Source organism: Pongo pygmaeus, chromosome 23 (genome assembly GCF_028885625.2).
Source record: "Pongo pygmaeus isolate AG05252 chromosome 23, NHGRI_mPonPyg2-v2.0_pri, whole genome shotgun sequence".
In the NCBI taxonomy this organism is placed as follows: Eukaryota; Metazoa; Chordata; class Mammalia; order Primates; family Hominidae; genus Pongo; species Pongo pygmaeus.
The window spans coordinates 35499194-35519378 of NC_085931.1; the positions used below are offsets into that span (position 1 = coordinate 35499194).

General features: G+C 52.5%; 1 protein-coding gene across 17 annotated transcripts in view; it reads left to right on the top strand.

The window, feature by feature from the left end:
* LOC129022991 (aspartate-rich protein 1-like) overlaps nucleotides 1-20185 on the top strand; it is a 70060-nt gene that overhangs the window by 25188 nt on the left and 24687 nt on the right. For 2 of the 17 annotated variants that reach the window (XM_063662909.1, XM_063662908.1), the window contains one exon: nucleotides 1325-1637. The exons of the other annotated variants lie outside the window; for them this stretch is intronic. In XM_063662909.1, the coding sequence (XP_063518979.1) occupies nucleotides 1325-1329 (5 nt within the window). In that variant the 3' untranslated portion in view covers nucleotides 1330-1637. Of the gene's footprint in view, nucleotides 1-1324; nucleotides 1638-20185 lie in introns of those variants that run through there. 17 annotated transcript variants of the gene reach the window in all.

The following is a 20185-nucleotide window of genomic DNA, read 5'->3' on the forward strand; positions in this document are numbered from 1 at the left end:
GCCACAGAGCCTGTGGAGGGATTCAGAACCAGAGGGCTCCTCAGAACAGGCATAGGAGATGGTCTGTAAGGACCTGTCCCACTCCAGTGATGGCATGAGGGATAGGGAGGGAGGAAAGCAGCCCCACATAGGAGGACACCCAGGGTGGGGAAGCAGGTCTCAGGAGAGCTAGGTTTCAGTCCAAGCAAGAAAGGAAAGAATGTTCCAGGGTGAGGCTGAGGCCCTGGGGCCTCCGGAGGGCTTGGAAAAAAGATTTCAGCAGATGGAATCAGAAAAGGAGTATTCAGGGCCATGAAGGGGAGGTGAGCTGAGCTTCTTGCAGCCCCTGATGCAAACAGGGATGAAGGACATAATGAGATTAGTCCTGAGTCTGAGGCAGAAAGTGGTGAGGAGGCTGTGAGTTTGGGGAAGGGAGGGAAGGGCCTGGCTGGGAGAAGGCAGGGTTCTCGGCCCTCTACTGTCCTGCCAGAGAAGGTCAGAGCCCAGAGGCCCAGGGCTCCCTCCTGACACCTGCACAAACAGGTGTACCCTGGTCAGGGGGTGCTCTGTAGACTGCTGTGGAGTGAGGGAGCAGTTTCTCCTGGGCATAGGACCCCAGGCACCTGCAGGATGCAGGGCTCCAGGCTCCCTCAGATGCCTGCTGATGGGTCTCCTCTGAGGGGCTGTAAACTGGCTTCCTGGGTACCCACAATGTACAAGGCACTTATTTTCAGTATGATGCACCCAGCACTGCCAAAATCATACCCATTTATGATAGGCATAAGTACCATCCCCACTTTAGAGCTAGGAAAACTGAGGCATTGAGCAGTTAATCAACTTGCCCCAGGCTCCATAGATAAACAGTCAGTGTAGAGGTGGGGTCTCAACACAGCAGGCTCCCTCCATACTGTGGGCTTATAGCCACTGGCTGTCCCATTGCTCTTGTCCAGCCTCAGCTGTCTGGGGTGGCAGTTTGTGCCTCTGGGCTACAGTTGAATCACCAGTTGCCTCTTCCAGTCTGGCTCCCATACCTCTCCTGGCAGCAGCTTCTTAAATCCCAGAGGCTGATAATAGTGTGGTAAATGGGCCTTGGGGAATGGAGGCAAAGGTATGGTGCTCAGGACTTCTAGGTCCCAACATAGGCTGTGTTCCTGGCCCTCCCCTTGTAACAGAGGCACCTCTGTCCCTGGCTGATGAGTTCCCGCATCTCTAATTTCTCCTCAGCCTGGACTGCAGAGGCAGGAGCCCAGGAGATGCTGGCACAGAGGCTGCTTAGTGGGATGATATCATAGCGCACAAAGCTGGGAACCTGCTTTCACTAAAAAGGGATTATCTCTTCATCCAGGGTGAAGCCCTTCTGTGGAGCTGACCAGGGTGCTGACCCAAAGGGCAGGCCAGTGCATACTGCAGGACCCTCAGCTTTGCCCATGGAGGTCTCAATCCTCTCTACATTCTGAGGAAAACTCTTGGCCCCTGCAGAGAGCAAAAGTCCAAGGCCGCCTCCCACCCACCCCCAGCACTTGGTTTGGCCTGTATCATCCAGGACCCGGTGCTTCTGGGCCTGGCATTTCTCCTTTGGCAAGAGAGTGAGAAGAGACGTGACTGTGCTCCACGAGCAGAAAGTGCCATTCCAACTTGAAATAAAGAGACTGAGCGCATTTATTCAGGTGCAGAGGTGGCTGATCAGGTCTGACCCAATGAGGGGCTCAGGGTTTCCACTCAATGACATCGATGGCGATCTGAGTCACCTTCTATAAGGCCTTGCCCTCATAAGCCTTGCTGTCAGAGTCCTCCTCCAGGACACGGAAGGTGTGCAAGTGTGCCTGCAGGACCTTGCAGCCCTCAGGGGCCTCTGGCAGCATGGTGAGGGCCTTGGTGGCCTTCAGGCACACCCTGCCCATGGGTGAGTGTAGCAGCTTCAGGAGCAGGCTGATGGCTTGTGCGTCCAGGGCCACGTACTTCTCGGCAGGCCACCAACACAGGGAATTTCTAACAGCTTGTGGGGGCCTCTTCTCACCCCCTCTCACCCTAGCCCTCTTTTGACCCTCGTGCCTGCAGAGTCTCAAAGGGAGGTGCCACCCTGTCCTGCTGCTGCAGGGATTCCCTGATTCATTCACGCAGTGAGACGCTGAGGCAAGAGCTGGGTTTCCCCCTCTCAGCACTCTTTTGGGCCAGGTAATTCTCAACTTGGGGCCAAAGCTCCCCTGCTGTGACCTTTGGGTCTGGAGCAGCAAACAAAGCAAAGTCTTGTCCTCAGGAGCTCCCCTTGGGGATGACACAGAAAGTGATGGCAAGGATGGTGGTCACAGTCAACACAGGAGGAGGCAGGGAGGCTGGGGAGGCCGCAGTTTCAGAGAGAAAGCTCTCTCCTGGAAAGCCACTCTCCTGGTCCCACGGAAAGGGACCTCTGTGCAAACCTAAGAATGATGGGGCTGGGACGGGGCCTGGTAACATGCATTTCCACAGACCACCCAGGGTCTGGTTCAGGGGCCACACTAGGAGAAATAACTCACCCGGGCCTCTAATGAGACTCTCAGAGAAAGAAAAGCCTGGACTTAGGGAAGGCAAGAGGCCCCCCCCCCGCCCCGCCAGCAAGGGGACATGGCCACGGCCAAGGCAGAGACTCTGGGGTCAGTGACCAGCCCATCCTCACAATGAGGGTCCCAGTGTGGAAACACTTCCCCAACCACCACAAGCTCTGAGTCTTTGTGCTCCCCCAGTTTTGAGGCCAGGATGTAGACTGTGATCCTATGTGACCTGGAGTGAGACACAAGACACTGTGCCTCCATTTCCTCGCCTGTGAAGGCAGACATCGCCTCCCTGGAGGGTTGTCTAAATGTGAGGTTTGGAAACAATGTCTGGCACACAGGACGCACCCAGTGACCACTGGGTGTCAGGATCGTCACCAGTGCTTCTCTTGTTCTTGCCTTCCTCATGGGGAGGAGGTGCCAGACCCTCTCCTGCATCCTCCTGCAGGTAGGGGCCAGCGGGTCCAGGATGAGCTCCTGGAGCTGCTCCTCCCTCCGCAGCTTCCACATCAGTGAGCGGATCAGACCCTTGCTGATGACATCGTGGGCCCCTGCACGACAGGAAAGGGCACTGAGGGTGGACCGGCCACACCCCCTCCCATGCTGGTTGGCCTGCAGGGCTCAGGAAGGATTTTGCAGAGCAACTTGGTGGGTTTGACAAGAGAACTTGTAAGTTCTGCATCACCCCATGAAGCTGCCTGGCCAGGGGCCTGAGAAGCCAGCAGGAGGCTGTGGGTGACAGCCATGTCAGGGGCTGAGAGGGCAGGCGCAGAGGACCCAGCGAGCGCCAGCCTTTGGTATCTGGCATCTCGGCGCATCTGCCATAGCAGGGCACAGTGGCCTGAGAGGCAGCAGCCACCCCTGGGAGATCCGGCAGCTCACTGCTGTGGGGCCCAGGCACACCAGGAGACCCTCTGCTCTTCCCTGCCACTGCCCCAGAGTAGGGGAGCCAAGAAATCCCCTCCTCCCCACCCAAAATATTTCAAAGGAGTTGGAGACTCATGCCTGGTCAGACCAGCCCTTGAGAAGAGCTTGGGTTCGACTCTGAGATGGAAGACCTAGAGTGGAGGCCAGTGTCTCACACACCAAAAAGAGCTGTGCCCCAACTAAAGCCGACGGGAAGACATAGGCTCTGCCAAGGGGTCTTGAAGGGACCTGGGGCTCTATGGGAAGGGGCCATCACATAGCACAGCTGGGGTACAGGTACTGGGAGAAGCACAATGAGGCAAGGTTCCCCCATAAACAGGCCCCACCTGGCTCCTCCCAGCTGGAACTGGAAGCCTGGGAGGGAAGTGGTCGGTCCAGTCCCAAAAGCCTGTGGGGCAGGTAAGGGGCGAGAGATTTTATGGAATGTGGAGGCCTGTGGAGGAGACAAGCCAGAGGGGTGAGGAGGAACATCAACCCCTAGAGGGGCCTGAGCAGACACTAGCTTTCACTAAAGAGTTATTATTTTGTCCAACATGAACTTGTTTGAATTAAATTTTCTTTTTGTTTTTGAGGTGGGATCTCACTCTGTCACCCAGGCTGGAGTGCAGTGGCATGAACTCAGCTCACTGTAACCTCTGCCTCCCAGATTTAAGCGATTCTCCTACCTCAGCCTCCCATGTAGCTGGGATTACAGGTGCCCACCACAATGCCCAGCTAATTTTTTTATTTGTAAAGATGGCACTTCACCATGTTGGCCAGGCCGATCTTGAACTCCTGACCTCAACTAATCCACCGGCCCTGGCCTCCCAAAGTGCTGGGATTACAGGCATGAGCCCATAATTAACCCGTGCCCGGCCTAATTTTTATTTTTAAATATCATATTAAAATATTATTTACCTTGATTCCTGAGATTTCTGGCCCCTGTTAAATTTGGCACCAAGGCCAGCATCTCACTGGCCTGCCCCCAGCCCTCTGGATAGGGCAGGAATGGAGGCAGGGGTGGGAATGGAGGCAGGGGTGGGAATGGAGGCAGGGGCGGGAATGGAGGCAGGGGCAGGATGTCCAAAGAGGATGGCGGCCGCTGTCCTCACAGGGCACCCAGGCTCCTCCTTTCTCCCTTGCTCTCCCCTTCCTCCTCCCACTGTGTGTGTGCCGCCTCCACGCCCTTTCCCCCACTGGGCAGGGGCCACCTCCCCGAGCACCAGGTGGTGGGCTCCAACTGATGTTGTGGGGGCCCTCCCTGGGGTCTGTGGGCCACTAGACCTCAGCCAGGGTCACCTCCTAGGACTGACTCCTAGGAAACCCAAGCCCACACGGTGCTGGTGCCTCTGAGGGAAAGGCCCTGGGAAGGGCCTGTTGTGGGGACATGATGCAGCCCCTCTCCCCGTGTGACCCCAGTCCTTGCCCTCTGTGTGTGGTGGGAGGTCCCCAGACAAAGCACTGAGCATCTGGGTTCATTTACAACCTTCTGGGTCACAATGGCCTGTTCATCACTGGTGAACTTTTTACCCCAGGTGAAAATCATTTCAGGGACAGAACCTCCATCTCAGTGGCCTCATAGTCAGGTCCTGCTGTGATCCCCATTGTACAAATAGGGATAGAGGCCAGAGAGGTGAGGCGACCCGCCCAAGTCACTCAGCTCATATCACAGAGCTGGCAGAGTTCATGAGTACCTTGGACAATTGCACCAAATGCAATGGACTGGGACAACTAGATCAAGATGTAATTTCACAGAAATAAAGGGAAGGCCATCTACTTTATTCCAAATATCAACTCTGAAAGGAACCAGGTAATAAAGATAGTGTCAGCTTAGCAGCTCTAGTGATTGAGAAAGTCATAGGGCTTTAGTTAGTCCAACTCCAGCTCTTCCCTCTTCCTGTCCCCTGAGCTGATGGAGCTAACATGTGCACCTCTGCAGCCTCAGTTTCCCCTTCTGCAAAGTGAGGGTTCCTGATTGGTGAGGGCCTTGCAGCCTGATGCCCACTCCTGCAGTGGCCGTGGTGAGGGCTTCCATGAGGAAAGCTGACCCTGTGCAACACCAGCAGTCCAGCAGTCCCTCTGTCAGGGGAGGGTTAAAACTAGTGGGTGCCAGGCTGGGACCGGGGTCTCAGTGTCCTGCAGGGACTTCTAGGCAAGGAGTCCCCATCAGGGTTAGGCTTTGTGCCAGGGCTGAGGTCCTGGAGGAACCAGACTTAACCCAACTCAAGTCCACAAAAGGAGGGGTCATGTGAGGTGACAGCCATATGCAGTGTGATGCTTGCAGGACAGAGACTGGGACAGGGAAAGCCCAAGGGGTCTCCACAGAGGATTAGTGACAGGTGCAGGGGACACCTGGCAGGAGACTCCCAGGCATAGAGCCTCAAGAAGCTCCAGGCGGCCCACAGGGCTGGAGCAAGTGAGTCCTGGGGCCAAGGCGGTCTGAGAGCAGACTAGACAGGTGCCAGGCCCAGACCCAGAGAACTCATCCCTGGAGGACAGACTCATCTGGGGAGTCCTGGAGGCTGTTTGCAGGGAATTGACAAGACCAGAGTTGGATGGGTGGACAGGGGTGCGAATCCAGTACTAGAGACACCCCAGGGAGGGTGTTGTGGTGACCCAGGCAGTTTGACTGATATGAGGACAGATTCAGGAGAAGGGGGAACAGGAGAGGGAGGAGCAAGGACAGCCCTCGGCTTTTTTGATGAACAGTTTAAGAGAACACTGTGATCATGTCAGCACATCCTGTATTTTAAACCAAATGCCCAAGGGAAGTGGTGGTCTGCAAAGCGTCCCCAGAAGGCAGCAAGGGCTTGGCTTGGTCTCCCACAAGGCCATCCACTCATCGACTTGCTCATAAAGGTTTACTGAAGGCCAGGCTGGGGGACACAGGGAGGATGGGCCAAACGGAAGGGGACTGTGCAGTCAGGAGGACAGATCATGGCCCATTTTTGGAGCAATAAAGGGGGAGGGGGTCCCCCCTCTGCAGTGGGGGGATGCCAATACTGGTCTCACAGATCAAGCAGCACTGGCTGGTGATGGGCGACCCTCAAAGGCAGCAGTGCCAGTGGAGAGGACACCAAGGGCTGTGGCGGGGAGCTCCCGGGGGACACGGAGGGAGAGGCTGACAGACAACAGGGTCCTTGTGGCCCGCCTTTATCCTCAGATCCAGGAGGAGTCTTTGGAGGGATTTGGGTAGGAGACTGATCATCAGATTTGTGTGTTTCTGATGAGAGGCTGGTGTAGACCAGATTAGAGGAGGGAGGCCCGGGGCGGAGAGTGGGGTTAGCCAGGTCCGGGGGAGGTGAGGAGCCGGGAGGAGGCACAGGTTTAAGCCACCCAGGGGCCCAGATTGCTGTGAAATGGGAGGGTGAAGCTGAATTGGGGGCACCAGAGGCTGATGGGGAGTAGCGGGCATTCTCGGGGGCTGCCTGAGAGAGACTGGATTTCAGAAACATATATGAACAATCATAAAAATGTACATTCCTTTTAATCAAGTCATTCCACTTCTAGAAATTTGTTTTCAGGAGATAATACTTCAGCGAAAAATTCTTAATGTGTGGGAGGCTGAGGTAGGAGAATCGCTTGAACCTGGGAGGCGGAGGTTGCAGTGAGCCAAGATTGTGCCACTGCACTCCAGCCTAGGCAATGGAGTGAGACTGTCTCAAAAAAAAAAACCACAAAGTAAATGTGTTCATGGAGGGAAGAGTGGAAACAGCCTAAATGTCAAACAGTAGGGGGAGGTAAAATAAACTATGTTACATCCATGGTAGGGAACATTAAACACTTAAGATAAATATGTTTTTGACAACTGTAATGACATAATAAACATTTTAAAATATTTAAACATTTGAAACATTTCTATTTTAATTTACAGTAAAGTTTACTCTTTTTGGTGTAGCTAATAAAACCTAGTATAATTTTTAAAAAAGCACTGACTTATGTAATTATCACAATTGAAATATAGAATGTCTCCACCCCCCCAAATTTCTCTAAGCACCCCTGTTTTAGAGACACAGCCTCACCCTGTCACCCAGGCCGGTGTGCGGAGGTGAATCTTGGCTCAATGCAACCTCTGCTTCCTGCGTTCAAGCGATTCTCTTGCCTCAGCCTCTCGAGTACCTGGAATTACAAGTGTGTGTCACCACACCCGGGTAATTTTTGTATTTTTAGTAGAGATAGGGTTTCGCCATGTTGGCCAGGCTGGTCTCAAATTCCTAGCCCCAAGTGACCCACCTGCCTCAGCCTCCCAAAGTGCTGGGATTACAGGTGTGAGCCACTGCTCTCAGCCCTTATGTTCCTTTTATAGTCAAACCCTTTTTGGACCCCAACCATGGCAACCACTGATCTCTTTCTGACCCTATACTTTTGCTTTTTACAGAATATCATAGAAATGCAAACATAAAGGATGTGACCATTTTTTAAATTAAACTTTTTATTTTGAGATAATTGTAGCTTTTCATGCAGTTGTGAGGAATAATACAGAGGGATCCTAGGTACTCCGGCCAGTTCCCTCAAGGGTAGCACCTTGCAGCTACAGTAACAGATCACAGCCAGGAGACTGACATTGATACAGCAAGAAGGGAACACTTCCCTCCCAAACATCCCTCATGTTGGCCTTTCACAGGAACACTCACTTCCCACTGTCCCAAACCCCTCCTTAGCCCCTGGCAACTGCTAATTTGGTCTCCACTTGTATAATTTTGTTATTTCAAGAATGTTCTGCACATGGAATCATACAGCATGTGACCTCTGGGGACTGGCTTTCTCCCACTCAGCATAGTTTTCTGGGTGTTCCTCCAGGTGGCTCGATTGCAACCTAGTTTGTTCCTTTTTAATGCTGACTAGGAGTCTAAGTATGTAACCTTCTGAGTCTGGCTTCCTGAGTTCAGTGTAACAATGTTGCAGTTCATCCGGGTTACCTTATTGATCAATAGTTTGTTCCCTATTATTGCTGAGCTTGATTCCATTTATGAAGGTTATCACAATGTGTTCAGCCATTCACCAGTTGAATGACAATTGGGCTGCTTCCACGTGTGTGTGTGTGTGTGTGTGTGTGTGTGTGTGTGTGTTGGTTCAAACCAGATGTTTCTGCTTCTTGCCAATGGTGAATAAAACCAGTATAAATATTTGCAAACAAATTTTTGTTTAAACATAAGTTTTCATTCCATTTGGATAAAAACCTAGGAGTAGAGTTTGCTTGATATGCATAAGCGTATGTTTATTAGAAATTGCCGGCCAGGTGCAGTGGCTCACACCTGTAATTCCAGCACTTTGGGAGGCCGAGGCAGGTGGATCACGAGGTCAGGAGATCGAGACCATCCTGGCTAACACGGTGAAACCCTGTCTCTACTAAAAATATAAAAAATTAGCTGGTCATGGTGGCGGGTGCCCATAGTCCCAGCTACTTGGGAGGCTGAGGCAGGAGAATGGTGTGAACCCGGGAGGCGGAGCTTGCAGTGAGCCAAGATCGCACCACTGCACTCCAGCCTGGGCAACAGAGTGAGACTCCATCTCAAAAAAAAAAAAAAAAAAAGAAAGAAAAATTGCCAAATCGATTTTAGAGGGGAGGCTAGTGGGGGTGGGGAAATAGGGGTAGGGGAGCGTTCCATTAATGAAGCCTCCACCAGCCCAGCTGGAAAATGGGCCTGTATCCAGCACCGAGATGCCCAAGCCCCATGCCCAGACCTGAGCTACACAGGGTCTCAAGATCACAGTCAGTCAAGGGTCAGAAGTGGCATCTTCTGCTCCAGAAGCTTCTGTTCATGCAGGCCCTACCCCCTCCTCAGGGATCCCCAGGGACTGTTCAAAATGCTAGGTGCAGAGCTATGGCCAACTGTAGGGCACAGCCAGACACTCAGAGCTCAGAGGGACCCAGGGTGGGTAGGATTGGCCAAAGCTGGAAGTGGGTCCCTGCAGGTCACACCCCACCTGCTGCCTCCAAACCTTGGACATTTCAGGGGGGCTTGGCCAGTTACAGGGAGGGAAAGGGAAATGGGGACCCTTTCAATTGCTGCCCTGGGACCCTAAGGTCTTGGGTAGTGACAAGGAACCTGGAAGCACAGCTGCCCCCAAGAGGCCTTCCAGGGTCCCTCCTTCATGGACAGGACTTCAGACTGGACAGTTACTTATCCATTTTTCCATCAATCTGTCCATATATCTGTCCATACACACACACACCCATCCTTCCACAAGCCCCCTGAAGCCTCCTGGGGCCTGACCTATATAGACCCTCATCTCCTGATGTCCCAGGCAAGGCAGGATCAGCCTAGCCCAGCCCCAGGTGAGACCTGAAGTGTGCCTGCTCATGCACCGTGGGAGAAGGGGGCTGTGGCACTGGGGTCCCCTGGGAGTACTTATCCCTGCCCAGTCCAGAGCTCAGGCTGCAGATGAGACCCTCTGTGAAGACGATGAGGGGCAGAGGATACTGGGGATTCCATGTCAGCAAAGGTGGCCTGGGGGCAGTGTCAACCTCAAACAGGCCTGGGAGCTTGAACCAGGGCTGGAGGGCAGAGGGAGGAAGGGCATGCTGGAAGATGGGTGAGAGCAAAGGCACAGGAGTGACCTTAGTGCCCCTTCTCTCAACAGGGATATGGCAGGTGCACATGGGCCCCCACAAAAGCACCTTGAAGGATCATCTCAGAGACCCTAGAAACTGTCTGCCATGCTACCTGCCCTGCCACCCTGCTCACCACCCAGAAATTCCTTCCATTCTGCCATATGGCTGGGCCCTGCACTGGGCCAGGCCTTAATAGGGGCAGGGGACAAGGGAGAGAGGGGGTCTGGGCCCTGAATGGGACACAGGCAATGACTACCTGGTAAAGAAGACTGAATGAGCAGAGGATGCAGGGAGGCAGGTCCAGGGCAGGGCCCTGCGGGCTGCACAGGAATTCTCTGGGGTGGACGGTAGACCAGGGCTGTGAACACGCACACTGGGCTGGGCCAGCAGGCTGACATGTCCTAAGCCCCAGAGCCCTGCAGAGGGGCAGGAACAGGGCCCAGAGGGAGCAAGTCTGAGAATAAAGGCCCTGAACGCCTCAGATCTGGCCAGATCTGCACCTCCTAAAGGCAGCTGTGCCTGTGTTGAGACGCTATTGAGTGGCCTTATTGTCCCTGTACCATTTATAAAATATGGGACACGTCTTGTCCGGCTGAGCCACTCATGGATTCTGTGGGGCCCACGGCCAGGATCATGGTCCCATTTAACAGGTAGGATAACTGAGGCCTAGAGCAGTTAAATCCCAAAGAATGAGGCAGAGCCAGCTCAGGGGTGTCCTGACTTTCAGCCCAGAGTCTCTCACTGACAAATGGGGAAACCAAGATCAGGAAAGGAAGGGGCCTGCCCACGCTCACATTGGAGCACACCTGTACAGAGCACACCTGTATGGAACACACTTGTATGGAGGGCGCCCGTATGGAGCACTGCCCTCTGCCAGGCACCAGATATGTTCAGGTGGGGTGACCTCCCTTTACCATTCCCCAGCTCTGACCCCATTTCAGGGATGCAGAAAAAAGGCCTCAGAGCAGAATCAGGCTGAGTCAGGGCTACAGAGCCCGATGGCCACCTCTCCCCTGAACGGCTAGGAGGAGGGAAGGCAGCTGGCAAAGGTCTGCAGGAGCCCAGAGCATGTTCTTCCAAGTGGAGTCTCTGCTGTGGGAGCCCCAACCCCAGGGTCAGACAGAAAAGGGGTCCCGCCCAAGCTCAGCCCTCAGCAGCCCTTGACCTTGGGTGGTTTGACTCCCTTCAATGGGCCTCAGTTTCCTCCTCTGTACAGGGGGTGATAACAACAGTCTCTCCCCAGAGGTTGGTTTTGGGGATTAAACGAGAATGCCTAGGGAGTACCAGGCCCATGGGGACCCTCACCTACCCCCAGCCATTGCTGTTGTCTCCTGGGTTCGTGCCCAGACCTGTGGGTGACACACTGTGTGATCCTGGGCAAGTGCCTTTCCCTCCCTGGGCCCAGCCTTTGCTCTGGTCAAGGAGAAGCTGGGTCAGGGACCTGAGGACCAGCCATTCAGGAAACCAGTAGATTCCTAGGAGAAGGAGTTGGCCAGGGAAGCCTGGAGGGACAGCGAGGTCTGAGGTGAGAGTAGGGTGGGGGCCAGGCCAAGGGATGGGGGTTGGGGATTCACCTTCCCAGCTCTGGTGGCCCTGCCTGCAGCTGGCTGACCGTGGGAATCCCCAGGCTAAGGTTAATCCTAACATTGATCTAAACCAGAACTCAGGGTGACAAGGGAAAAAACTAAGGCAAGAAGAAGCCAAGGCTGCCGCCTGGGATGTGGGACAGGAGAAAAACAAGACAGATGTGGCCAGGGAGAGGGGGAGCATATTTCAGGGCTGCACTGGGTGTTCATGCAGCTCACAGGTGAGGGTGGAACAGCCCTCTCCCTACATCCCACCCGCTCCCAGCCCCAGCCCCCAACCAGGCCTGATGCTGCCCCTTGGCTGCCTTGCCACACCCTGAGCTCCACCTTGGGTCCTGGAGCTCTGGAGGACCTGACTTCAAGGGATTTTACCTACCTCTTCCAGAACCCTCTTTGACTAAGGAAAAGCTGTGCTCCCAGAGATGCAGCCTTTTCCCAAGTCTCCAGACTCTTCATCCCATCTCATCCCCAGCTTAGTGCCTGGTGCATACACGGTTCCCAACCAACAGTTTATCTGTTTATTTATGTACTTTTCTTTTCTTTTTTCCTTTTTTTTTTGACACAGGGTCTCCTTCTGTCACCCAGGCTGGAGTGCATTGGTGTGATCATGGCTCACTGCAGCCTTGACCTCCAGGGCTCAATAGATGCACTGGCCTTAGCTTCCTGAGTAGCCGCATAGCTGCGCCTATAGGTGACCAGCTAATTTTACGTTTTGTTTTGTTGTGTTGTGTCGTAGAGACTGGGTTTCCTCATGTTGCCCAGGCTGGTCTCAAACTTCGGGGTTCACACACTTCACCTGCCTTGGCCTCCCAAATTCTGGAATTATAGGTGTAAGCCACTGTGTCCAGCCAACAGTTTAAATGAGGGAGGGATGGAGGGAGGGAGGAAGGAAAGAAGGAAGGAGGCAAGGCAGGAAGGAAAAGAAAGATGGGTCAGTCAATGAAAGTTATTACAAGAGACAAAGAAGGACATTATATATTGATAAATAAGTTACTTCATCAAGAAGATTTAACAATTAGTACATGTGCATCTAACCACAGAACCCCCAAGTATAGGAAGTAGTGACTGATGGAATTGAAGAGAGAAACAGACAGCTTTGCAATAATAGTTGCAGTACTATACTGTGAATACTGGCTAGAACAATGAGATAGAAGATCAATAAAGAAGTAGAGGACTTGAAAAACTATAAATCAGCTAGACCTGACAACATCTACAACAGACTCACAGAATACAGATTCTTCCCAAGCACACATGGAATGTTCTCTGGAATATACCTTGTATTAGACCATGAAACAAATCTCATTGATTTAAAAGCACTAAAATCAAAGTATCTTCTCTGCAATAGAATGAAGATAGAACTCAATAACAAAGGAAATCTGAATTCAGGAATATATAAAAATTTAAACACACTCCTAAACAATCAAAGCAGAAATTACAAATGATGTTCAAAAATTCTTTGAGATAAATGAAAATGGAAACAAAGCACACCAAACTTGTAGGAGGCTGTGAGACCAGTGCTCAGAAGAAAATGTAGAGCGGGGAGGCCACAGTGGGAAGGTGGCAGGAGGCCAGGAGTTTAAACCAGCCTGGGGGACAAAATGAGACCCCATTTGCACAAATAAAAATAAACAGGTGGGTGCCATGTACCTGTGGTCACAACTACTTGTGAAGCTGAGGTTGGAGGGTTCTTGAGTCCAGTAGATCAAGGCTACAGTGAGCTGTGATCGTGTCACTGCACTCCAGCCTGGATGCGAGACTCTGTCAAAAGGGGAAGGGGAAGAGGAAGGGGACAACCTTTGAACTGCACCACTGAGGTTGGACCCGGGGAGCACTGGCCTCACAGGAAAGAGAAGAGGTGCTAGATGGAATCAGACTTTCAGAAAAGGGAGAAAGGAGATGAAGGGAAACAGGGAGAAATGACTAGAACCCACTGTGGAAGACTCTGTGTGCAGCAAAAATGACGTAATGGGATAATGAAGGGACAGTTTCTATCTCCTACAGAGCAGGAGTGCCCCTGAGAGCTCTGGTGAGAGGACAGGCTGTGGGTTCCTGGGATTTCAGACATTTGGAGCGGGAATGCAGGGATGTAAGATGGTGTGTTTTCCAGTCCCCTGGCCAGCAATGATTCTTCTCAGTTATGAACATCCCCCATGGAGAGTCCTAGGGTCTTCCTGTCTGAGTCAAATTGTCCTCTCAGTTCCTCCTCCCTAGATCTCTTTAGAATTATTTCCTGGCTTAGGGTTTCCTGAGAGTGGAGGAGAAGGAGCTATGGATGCCCCCCTTCCTCCCTCACCATGGTTGGAAGTCTGGCCAAGGCCACTTCATTAATGGACAGGGGACCTTTCCCATTTCCTCAGGGGCAGCCTCCTGAGTTGGTCTGACCCCCAGAACTTTCCACACCACCTGCACATGGAAAATATGCGTCTGTTTATTGATTTATGAAGCCACCTAGAAAGATTAGCTATAAACAATGTGTTTATTTAATTTTAGGATATATTTTCAGAGGCAACTAGGCAGAAAGGTGAACTTTTCCATCACTTAGACCTCGAGTCAGCAGCTCATGCAGCAGTGATTGCTCGGGTGACTCTGAGTGACCTCTTCTACCTCTAGAGCTGACGTTTCTGGTTAGGCTAAATGGAGGAAATAAAAATTCTCCGAACATTTCATTAAGATTCACTGGGAAACAGTACCCTGAGTGCTTAGAGCTGCACTCTTCACACAGAAGACACAGTAAGGGTTAGGGAACCTTCTCAGGGGATGAATACACACAAATTTTCACCACAGCAACCAAGAGCTTATATTGGGAATCTGATTCCAGCTTCTTGGGAAGCTGGAAAATCCAAAACCAATCTCATTAAACTATTTCGTCTACTCATTGGAGGGGCCCCAGTTCTTATAAAACTTCCAGCCCTTCCTTCTCTCCCTCTCCTCACCCTCCACACACAGGACAGGGCTGGGCACACAGAGGAAGGACACTGAGGACCTGGGTGGTGGAGACACTGACTTTCCTCTCTTCTCACCCATGGTGGGCTCTGCTTATCCTCATCTTTTCTTCCCCAGTTAGGGTTCCCTGGGAGCCCGCGAGTTGTCTGGGGACCTCATCAACATTCGAACAAATGCCTCAGACTCTGCTCACCTCTTTCAAAGGGGCTCCTCCCTCTGAGCCTGCAATGTCTCTGTGATTGGGAGGTGTCACCTCCAGGCCCTGAAACCACAGTGGCCCAGGTCTGAGGTTCCTCTGTGAGCTTTGGAGATGAACGAAGCCTCTGCTTTAACAGGAATAGATCCTGTTTATCAAAGCATGTAAAGGCCAGATATTCCTTTCTATGTTAGGGGTCCTGAATAGTTATTTCAGAGTGGATGAATGACTGTCACATCCTCAGTGGCCCTGCCACTCTGACAGATGAGTAGTCACTTGTCATACATCTTGTTCACTTGAACTTCAACAATGACTAAAAATACAAAAAATTAGCCAGGCGTGGTGGCGGGCACCTGTAGTCCCAGCTACTTGGGAGGCTGAGGCAGAAGAATGGCATGAACCCAGGAGGTGGAGCTTGCAGTGAGCTGTGATCGCACCACTGCACTCCAGCCTGGATGACAGAGTGAGACTCTGTCTCAAAAAAAAAAAAAATCTATTTCTGATTTGAAATGGAAATAACAAAAAGTACATTTACTATCATTTCAACCATGAGTTAAGCAATTACAGAAGAAATCTACGACATTGGGGAAAAATAATCTGCATACAATAGCACCTTCCCCCTGATTTTAATGTGAACCACCACCAGCTGTTTTAAGACTATCTCTCATTTAACTGAATAAGAGGTCAGCAGCAAGGTTACTGAGTTACCGATGTTTTCCACCGTAATTCATTTTAATGTATAATTTATTTTACCATGAATGTAAAAAGTGTGTTTTTCTCCTTTATATGTCATATTTTAATAATAAATTGAATTTTTAAAAAATGCAGCCAGGTGCAGTGGCTCACGCCTGTAATCTCAGCATTTTGGGAGCCCAAGGTGGGAGGATCACCTGAGGTCAAGGGTTCGAGACCAGCCTGGCCAACATGGTGAACCCTCGTCTCTACTTAAAATACAAAAAAAAATTAACCGGGCATGGTGGCACACGCCTGTGGTCCCAGCTACTCAGGGAGGCTGAGATAGGAGAATCACTTGAACCCAGGAGGCAGAGGTTGCAGTGAGCCAAGATCAGGCCCCTCCCTGCACTCCAACCTGGGCGAGAGAGGGAGACTCCGCCTCAAAAAAAAAAAAGGCATCATCCTGCTTTGACAAGAGATGGAAGTCTGTTCTTCAGGATTTCTAGGAGTGGGAATCTTATTGTCTTCTGTAAAACTCCACTGGGGCAGGCATCAGAATCGAGGAGTGACCTTGAACCCCTGGAATCTTTTTGACTATGTGAACTAAAACATGATAAGAAGCTGTCATTTTAACCCCCACAGTGACAGTTTCCCCACAACTGAATTCTAATCTTGAGTGACGCACTTCCCAGAATGTTCTGGAGAAGGCCTGGTGCCATCCCCGCTGCAGTCCCTGGAGGGAGAGCAGGGGGTCTCCTTTGGGCCGCCGTGGAGTCTCTGGGGCAAGAGGGAGCTTCCCGGGGGGAGGATGACAGGTATGCTCATTTGCAGACTGGACACAATTCCTTACTGTAGGCTGCCCTCTGGATGTGAATTCCAGATGCACGGGTAATTTAGCAGCAGAAATTCCTCTAAGATTATGTCTGTGTATAGTTGTGTTGGTTTGAAAAGTGTTTTGGTCATTTGAGTCTTCATACTTAGTAAACAAAAATAAACTGGGAAAAAATTCTGAATTTGCAAAGCGGTATCAGTGGTGTAGATACATTTTAACATCAACAAAGTAAGAGACGGGCCAGCATCTGGTGGGCCAGCAGGTGTTGTCCCACTTCCCCACCTGCCTGGGTCGCTGTGAGAAGCATCACTGGTCCAGGCATACAGTAATAGCCTTGTACTCTAGCTGGGCCCAGAGACGTGAAGAATCCCTGCATTTTCAGGGGCATATTTGGTTCCAAAGAAGCGGCTGGGGACGCTGGAGCCCTGGGGCTTATTTGAATGTGAGTGGTAGCTCAGGAGATGCTGGGGAGGGCTCCCTGGCTTCTGCCATCTCCCATGTATCCCACAGCCACCAACACTGAAGCCGCTGCTCAGGGTGCAGGGGAGTCTGGCAGATACTCCCGGGGTTGCAGAGAGGGAGGGCAGCTGAGTCAGCACAGGCTGGAGAGGGAACCCGCAGACACACAGTCACTGGTGCTGGGTGAAGGACCAGGGTAAAGATTCTCAGGGCCAGACCCAGAAGAGATGAAAACAGATCTGGGGCTGCCCTGGGTCTCTGAGGCCTGTCCCTACCTGTGCAGAGAGAGAGGGACATGAGGAGGAGAGGAATCCAGGCCGTGGTGAACACAGCCCCTGACCCTCACAATGGGGCTGGGCTGTCCCAGGCTTGTTTAATTTCCCTCCTGCTCCCAGGGAAAAGAAGGGGCTGTTCATGCAAATTCACTCCCTCCCATCCTGGATCCCTCAGACCCTGCCTGATCACTGATTCAGGAGCCTGAGAGGGGACTTGAGGACAGAGGAGGCTGAGGGAGGGGCTGCTCTGAGTGCAGGCCCAGCAGCGTTGTGCAGGAAGCAGCTGTTGGGAACACACACAGGACCCTGCCCAAGAGCCTCTGCCAGGCTTTAAGAGCACGAAGCCACTGGTGATTTTCTGAAATCTCTGTGATTTCAGAGGCTTGCAATACAGAGGGAGAACTTCTCAATCCACAGAAAATCCTGTGACTATTAGGGGCTCAACAAAACATATAAAACAGTGGGGCTCTCTGGCCTGGCGCAGTGGCTCCCAGCACTTTGGGAGGCCAAGGCAGGTGGATCACCTGAGGTCAGGAGTTCGAGACCAGCCTGACATACATGGAGAAACCCATATCTACTAAATACAAAAAAAAATTAGCTGGGCATGGTGGCAGATGCCTATAATCCCAGCTACTAGGGAGGCTGAGGCAGGAGAATTGGTTGAACCCGAGAGCTGGAGGTTGCAGTGAGCTGAGATTGCGCCATTGCACTCCAGTGTAGACAACAAGAGCGAACCTCTGTCTCAAAATAAATAAATAAATAAAATTTTTATTTATTAAATAATAAAAATTTAAATAAATTAAATAAAAATTAAAAAAAAACTGAGTGTGTCAACACTCAGACATTTTGAGAACTACTCAGAGGAGGCATCCCTGAAATAAAGCTGTAAGAGACAAGTGGGGATGTGCTTCTCCTGGTGAAATAACAGAACGCAGAAAACAATGAGCTTTCTTTCTTTTTTCTTTTTTTTTTTTGAGACAGAGTCTTGCTCTGTCACCCAGGCTGGAGTGCAGTGGCGGATCTCGGCTCACTGCAAGCTCCGCCTTCCTGGTTCACCCCATTCTGCTGCCTCAGCCTCCCGAGTAGCTGGGACTACAGGCGCTCTCCAACAAGCCTGGCTGGCTAATTTTTTGTGTTTTTTAGTAGAGACAGGGTTTCAGCATGTTAGCCAGGATGATCTCGATCTCCTGACCTCATGATCTGCCCGCCTCGGCCTCCCAAAGTGTTGGGATTATAGCCGACAGCCACCGCGCGAGGCTTTTTTTTTTTTTTTTAGACAGTCTCACTCTGTCGCCCAGGCTATAGTGCAGTGGCGCAATCGCGGCTCATTGCAACTTTTTTTTTTTTTTTTTGAGACGGAGTCTTGCTCTGTTGCCCAGGCTGGAGTGCAGTGGCGCGATCTCAGCTCACTGCAAGCTCTGCCTCCCGGGTTCACGCCATTCTCCTGCCTCAGCCTCCCGAGTAGCTAGGACTACAGGCGCTCGCCAACAAGCCTGGCTAATTTTTTTTTTTTTTTTTTTTTTGTATTTTTAGTAGAGACGGGGTTTCACCATGTTAGCCAGGATGGTCTTGATCTCCTGACCTCGTGATCCACCCGCCTCTGCCTCCCAAAGTTCTGGGATTACAGGAGTGAGCCACCGCGCCCGGCCACATTGCAACCTTTGCCTCCCAGGTTCAAGCGATTCTCCAGCTTCAGCCTCCCTAGTAGCTGGGATTACAGATACCTGTTACCACTCCCAGCTATTTTTTTCTTTTTGTATTTTTAGTAGACAGGGGGTTTCGCCATGTTGGCCGGGCTGGTCTCCAACTCCTGGCCTCAAGTGATCTGCCCACCTCAGCCTCCCAAAGTGCTGGGATTACAGGCGTGAGCCACTGTACTTGTCTTCTCTCCCTGCATCTTCATGTGCCTTCAATGCCAAGAGGGAGCTCCTGGCCCCTTGGTTAGGGTCGGGGCCTCACAGGCCCAGGGCCAAGGCTAGGGCTGCATCCCAAGGACATGCATCCCTGCAAGAGGCTCCATCCAACAGGCAGGGAAGAGGCTCCACTGGGGCCTGCTCGGATTCCTGCTGGGGAAAGCAGGGGAGGTGCCCCATGAAGAAACGGGGATCCCACCAATCTCAGGGGTTCTGTCCTGGCCTGCGGCCCTGGATCGTCCAGCCTGTGCTGGGGTGGGGAACAGACCTCGCTCTTCTTGGCTGGGGCTGAGGGTGAGGGTCCCGCTTACCCAAAGGCCTAGCCCTGGGGTTTCAGCCACAGGCCACACTGGGCAGCGCCCGGCCTCGCCCCGCCCCTCCAGGCCTGGCACTCGCCCTCCACAAAGATGGCGCGGACGACCTCAGGCGCGTCGCACGGCCGGCGTGTCACGCACCTGCCCCCGAGATCCTCTCACGCTCCTAGTAGCTCCGCAGACGGCTGCCAAGCCGGGGATCGGGAAGCATGGTCTTGGGGGGCGGCAGCGGCCGGGGCGGTGCTCGGGCCGCTGTTGTGTGTCTGTGCGCTGGCGCTGTAGGGAGAGCCCCTCGTGGAGCGCAAGAAGCTGAACGACCTGTGGAGCTTCCTCGCCGACTTCTCCGACAACTACGCGGGGGCTTCGAGAAGCAGTGGTACCAGCGGCCGCTGCGGGAGGTGCGGACTCGGGGCAGGGCCTGGAGGCGCCCAGAAGCCCGGCGGTGGGAGTCGGGGAGCCCCGGCCCCCCGCAGGCTCCTTTCCCTGGGCGCCCCGGAGCTGGGGGCTCGGAGGAGGTTAAAAGTCAACGGGCTTGTGGGCACGGGGTTTGGGGGATTGGGGGACCGGGGGGACCCGGGAGGGCCGGGGCGGAGGAGGGAGGAGGAGGAAGCGCTCCTGCGGAACCCCCTCCCAAGGCGAAGGCTGATCCCGGCAGTGTTCTTTTTAATGTCTATTTTTAATTTAAAAAAATTTTTTGAGCCTGGGTTTGGCCCTGCCACCCAGGTTGGAGCGGAGTGGCCCAATCCTAATTTTTGAGCCCAAGCGATATTCCTGCCCCAGCCTTGCAAGTTAGCTGGGGCCACCACGCCTGGCTAAAAAAAACAAAAACTTGGCCGGGTGCGGTGGCTCACGCTTGTCATCTCAGCTCTTTGTAAGGAGGACCTGGTAGGAGGATCACTTCAGGCCAGGAGTTCAAGACCAGCCTGGGCAACATAGCGAGACCATCACCACAAAAAAATAAAAAAATTAACCAGGTATGGTGATGCGTGCGGGTAGTCCCAGCTGCTGAGGCAGGAGAATCAC